The sequence below is a fragment of the Oreochromis niloticus genome, linkage group LG9 (genome assembly GCF_001858045.2).
Source record: "Oreochromis niloticus isolate F11D_XX linkage group LG9, O_niloticus_UMD_NMBU, whole genome shotgun sequence".
NCBI classification, from domain to species: Eukaryota; Metazoa; Chordata; class Actinopteri; order Cichliformes; family Cichlidae; genus Oreochromis; species Oreochromis niloticus.
In genome coordinates, this window is record NC_031974.2 from 4119793 (window position 1) to 4125808 (window position 6016).

General features: G+C 37.7%; 1 protein-coding gene across 1 annotated transcript; it reads right to left on the reverse strand.

Moving 5' to 3' along the window:
* Positions 1–8: 8 nt before the first annotated feature.
* On the reverse strand, positions 9–1831 carry LOC100708574 (GTPase IMAP family member 3-like). Its single transcript, XM_003458657.5, has 4 exons — positions 1610–1831; positions 1060–1504; positions 897–955; positions 9–779 (listed from the first exon to the last, which is right to left on the reverse strand). The coding sequence occupies exons 1-4, from the start codon at positions 1617–1619 to the stop codon at positions 193–195; spliced, it is 1101 nt and encodes a 366-aa protein (XP_003458705.2). The 5' UTR covers positions 1620–1831; the 3' UTR covers positions 9–192.
* Between the last annotated feature and the right edge of the window lie 4185 nt (positions 1832–6016).

The following is a 6016-nucleotide window of genomic DNA, read 5'->3' on the forward strand; positions in this document are numbered from 1 at the left end:
AAAAAAAAAAACCCCAAACAAAACAAGAAATCAATCGTTCATTCGCCGGTTTGTAGAAAACAAAGAAAAATTATGGCTAAAAATTAAAATTATAACATTTTTATCTACGAGTTTAAGATATCAAATAACTTCATGGTCAAACTATTTTTTATATCTTTACACTGGACATGTAAAGATACACTACACATGACATTATAATTTCTGCTGTTTTTCTAACACCATGATCACTGTGTCCAGCAGCTTTTCCACCTGAGCTGAACCTGATCTGTTATTCTCAAAGAGAACACATCTGTTGCCAAACTGTTGAATCATTTCCTTCAGATCAGGTTGGCAACTATGCAGAACATCAGTCAGCGTTTTTCCAGCACGATGCAAATCATCTCCTTTAGTGAACAGGATGACACTTTGTTCTTTAACATTCCTCCCAAAAGCTTTTTCCAGTTGTTTCAGTATGTTTCTCTCACCATCTGTAAATCTGCTTATATGCATCACAAGTACAAACACACAAGGGTGTGACTCACAGAGCTCTTTGCACCGTTTTAGATATTTGTTCTTAACTGATTCTTCAGTTTCATCATCAAACATGTCTGGAGTATCTATCACACGCACATGTTTGCCATTTATCTCTGTTTCTGCTATCTCACAATCTCTGGTGACTGACTTTGAACTGGGTCTAGAGAAGAAGACTGGCTTTCCAAGGATGGTGTTCCCACTGGCACTCTTTCCAGTCCCAGACATTCCCAGGAGAACAAGGTTCACTTTGATACTGGTACGTTTTCCTGATTGATGTATAACAACAGTTAAATGTTCAGTTCAGAAAAGTCAACATACTTATGAACAATGAATTTGAACTCAATTGATATAAGTCTGAACAAGTCTGAAAGACACTAGTTTACCTGCCATTGCAATCTCAGTGCGTGGTGCTGGCAAAGGTGGAACAGGTTTATCTGTCATCCTAATGTTCAAACACAGCCTTTGTTGTAGTAACATAACAACCCTTCCCTCACAAATACAATAAAAAAAAAAATACTACACTGTTATGTTATTTTTCATCCTTACTTTGTTTTTGCTGGCATCAGATTTCTGCCTTCAGCCAGTCTGTCGAGCTCACAGAAAACCTGCTCCATGGTGCAGGATCTGAACGGGTAATCTGTGCGTTTACAGTTCAGTGGAAGCAAAACCATAAACTCTTCTGTAGGTTTTTCAGTCTTATTGCTCAGATGTTCTATCTGCTTCCGAGCATCGTCTGCTGAAAAGCCATGTTCTACCACCAGCAAACACATGTCAGGATATCGATTAATACACAACAAGTCTTGTATGTCCTTAAATTCTGCATACAAGTCTGGTGTAAATATGACTTCATATATATCATTTACATAAATCTCAGTGTTTTTCAAAGCTTGTCTTTTATTTAGTTTGGATAAATCTTTTCCCAGGATGTTGGTTATTAGAGCTTTCTTCAAGGCTTCATCTCTTCCCAGGATAACAACTACAATCTTCCTTTCTGTGAAAACAATAAGTTACATGGTTAATTTTCCCATTTGCTATCCAGTTCTTTTGATTTCAGCAAAACAACTAAAAATACTATTAACAGAATATTTTCACCCACTAGAAGACATAGTCCTTCAGTCCTTCAGTCCAGTTTAGCAAAGTGAAGAAGACGAGCTGTGTGGCGTCTGCGAGCTGTGCCGATCTTTGTCTGTTTTAATAACCAGTTATGCAAATGCTGGAGGTGTGTCATGTGTGAAGCTATATATAACGTTTTTAACATTCAGTTGTGTCATCTTTGTGGTGAAGAATTCGCCAGAAAAATTGGATTTTCATCCACTAACACCCAAACTGAAGAGGTCACGAGCAAAAATAAATTGTGAGATGTGCTTAAGTCTCATGTCCTGCTGATTATTTAGGCTGGTTGAATCCAAACACTGCAGAGAATTTGGGAATAAAACTTAAAATGTAAAAGACTGAAGTGAATAAGAATTATAGGAAAGTTTATGAAACTAGAACAAAGAACCTTTTCATGATATTGTACTGTTATGAAATGCACTAGTACAATTATGAAAAGACTCAGTTTGCTTTGCTGTCTTCATTTCATCACATTACCTGTGTGACAATTGATGAAAAAAAATAATTCTATCCCAGATATTTTAGTATATGACAGAATATTGTTTTTTTATTGTTTGAGGTTTAATGTTATGTTCTTTGTTTTATCCTGATCCCATGCCTCTGTTGTGGTTTGCTATTCTTTCTCTTTCTTTTGCGTCTCTTACACTTGGCTTTGCGCGTGTGTGAGTGCTAGACTCACCTTTCCTGTAAGGCAGCATAATTAAGCACTCATGCGCTCATGCACTCCTCTGTCTTCAGATTACTTAGGTACCTGGCCACTCTTTCATTCACCTTGTCACCTACCTTCTCCCTTTCCTCCAGGGGACACCACTCCACGATATATAAACCTAGCACTAAATGCATGGACATTTATCTTGTTATGGCTATAATAAATTGTTAAACCGCCACGACCAACTTCTTTCATCCAGTCCAATAAATGACACATAACAAGATTCAGGAGCAGAATAAGCTGTTTAGCATTGGCAGAGAAAATTTAACAAGTTTTTCATAGGCACAACCCACATACTTAAACTGTTCAACCCACAAATGTAATCTAAGGAGCTTGGAAAGAAAAGCGTCTGGACTTCTTTAAGTTGCTTGAAGACATTTCACCTCTCATTTGAGAAGATTCTTCAGTTCTAGGGTCAAATGGTGGAGAGTCCCAAATTTAGGCCCTGTGGGAGTATCGCACTGAGAGGGACAATGGACCCCCTAATGATCCTCTACCTAATCACATGAGCCAAGGTGTGAAAATGGGTCCTGAGGTCAGATGGCCAAGGGGGTGAGTGCCATTAAGGCATGTGGGAAGGGATCTCAGAACTGGATTAAAGATGGCAGACAGTTGGTGTCGTAAACCACCGCCTCTGTTCAAAGATGGTCGCTCACAGTGGACATAGATGGCTTCTTTCACTCCTCTTTCAAACTGTCTGTCTTCTCTGTCCAAAATGTGAACATTGGCACCCTCGAAAGAGTGACCTTTGACCTTTAGATGCAGATGGACTGCTAAGTCTCGTCCTGTGGAGGTGGCTCTTCTATGTTGTGCCATGCGCTTGTGAAGTGGCTGTTTGGTCTCTCCAATGTAGAGGTCTGGGCATTCCTCGCTACACTGTACAGCATACACTACATTGTTAAGTTTGTGTTTAGGAGTTTCTCCATAATGTAACGTCTTCAAGCAACTTAAAGAAGTCCAGACGCTTTTCTGTCCAAGCTCCTTAGACTAAGATGACCTGGATGACTGAGAACCTTCAGTGACAACCCACAAATATATTTTCTTTACAAATGTGGCACCATTTGAAAGGAAATAAACCGGTGTTCCAACTTTATAACATTTCTTGCCAAGAAGCAATAAAACTTTGTAAATAATATATGTTTGATGACAACATGGAAAAAACAGCTCTGTTAAGGTGCAGACCAACTTCTGGTAAAGCTCTCTATACTCGCAAAATAACTTAAGTCTCCTCATAGTAGCTACAGACTCTACAGAGAAACCTGGGGTTGTTCTTATTTTCTTCAATCAGTGACGAATAGTAAGATGTTCTGGCTTTGCGGAGGGCTTTCTTATAAAGCAGCAAACTATTTCTCCAGGCTAAATGATGATCCTCTAAATTTGTGACACGCCATTTCCTCTCCAGCTTACGAGTTATCTGCTTTAGGCTACGTGTTTGAGAATTATACCACGGAGTCAGGTACTTCTGATTTGAGACCTTAGTTTTCACAGGAGCTACAGTATCCAGAGTCGTACGTAGTGAGGAGGTAAAATTATTAACAAGATAATCGACCTCTGTTGGAGTAGCGTTCAGGTAGCTGCTCTGCTCTATGTTGGTACAGGGCATTGAAGATGATAACAGTGGGTGGATTATATTCTTAAACTTAGTTACAGCACTTTCAGAAAGACATCTACTGTGATAAAGTCTACTCTCCACTGCTGTGTAATCAATTATTGTAAATGTAAATGTTATCAGGAAATGATCAGAAAAAAGAGTGGTTTCAGAGAATACTGTCAGAACAAGATCTAGAGTGTGATTAAATGGTGGGTGGGTTCTTTTACAATTTAAAATAAGCAAATTGTGTCTTATAAACGATCAAATCCCCTCTTGAGGTTGTCATGTTTAGTATCTACATGAATGTTGAAATAATAATAATTATTTTATCTGAGCTGGGAACTAAATCTGATGAAGAGTCTGAGAAATCAGAGGGAAACTGAGTAAGGCCTACTTGGATGAGAAATAACAAATAAAACTACTTTCTGAGTTTTACAGCTGGGGTGGACAAGGTTAAGCATCAGGCTTTCAAATGAATTAAAACTCCATCTGGGTCTTTGGTTGATTAGTAAACTGGCAATACTGACAATTAGTATGGCTTAATTAATTTAAACTAACATAACCATCCTGCTGTAACCAGGTTTCTGTAAGACACAGTAAATTCATTTGTTGATCAATTATTAATCCATGCACAAACAGGGACTTAGAAGAGACAGACCTCGCAGTGGGAAGAAAAATAATTTTCACAACTGAACTTGTTGCACAGGTGACATCCTATCCTGGTACCACTCTGAGTACGACCAATTCCTTCACAATTGTTTGTAGAAGCAGTCTGCATGCGTAGGTTGTTGATTTTATACGTCTGTGGCTAAAGAAGAGATTGGAACACCTGAATCCAACAATTTGGATGGCCGAGTAAACACCGTCACCAATATAATGTACCTCCAGTTCACTGCCTTTGTCCACTCTTCATTGTTGTACTGTCTAATAAAGGTGAAGAAAATGCCCCCTCCCCAAAAAAATCTTTAAAAAAATCAAATTAATAGAATGTAGCAACTTAACCTTCTTTAATACAGAATTTGATTGTTTTAGTCATTAATTAGATTGACAGAAACTCTGCTTTAAGATTCCCTAATTTCTAATCTGATCTAAGATCAGTTTTCACTGATAAGTAATTGGCTTCCTACATGTTCTACTTACTGTCAGAGTTCATTAATAGTTTAACCTTTAACTTAAAAAATGCAGGAGAGTTTCCAAGTTTTTTATAAATTCATAAAGTTTTATCAGTAAAAGCGAACATGCTATAAGAAATGCAACTAAATTGTGCCAGTAAGAATTAAATCGTTATGAATGATCGGAATAAGATGACCTGGGAAACAACAAAAGATGAATTGACCCTGATCTGGTCTGAATCCATGATCCGTGTTGTATCCATTCCATCAGACATGGTTTCCTGATTCATTACAGAGCCTATGATTCCTTTGGACAGATTCAACTCTGGCTGACCCACCGAGACCAATTTTGATCATTTAAGTAGAAAATATGATTCATACCTATGAATTTGTCAGACACATGTTGTCTGTCTGAGCTACAGCATTTAAGATATATAAATAAATGTATCCGTCCTGCTGCACTGACATCTGAACAGAATATCTTCCAGGTGCCTCCTGGGTGAGGTGTTCTGGGCTTGTCCTGCGCACCTCCAGCACAGGTGGACTTTGATGGTATTTATATGTATTTATGTTTCAGAACCTCAACTTACTAAGTATTATTAATGTAGTCTTTGTCTTGGTAGTAATGCAAGGGGTTTATTATTCAAAGTGTGAAACTTCTTGTAACTGTGTGTTTTTTTTAAGAGTTACACAAACTTGTTATTAATTATTATTATATTTTATACAGTTACAGGTCATTTGAATGAGGTAGTTTTTAAATGTCTTCTTCAGAAAATGCAAGTTGCCAACGGCAATTGAAATATAGTTTTCTGTGAAAAACAGTTTTTCTCATACTTTAAGCAACTATAAATCTTTCTTCTTCTTACCGTTTCCTTACATATGCTGTGCTGCACTGTCAATATTTCATAAACCTGTTGTGCAAGTACTGGAGGCGTGTCAGCTATGGAGCTATAAATATTGAGTTCAACACAAGCTTTT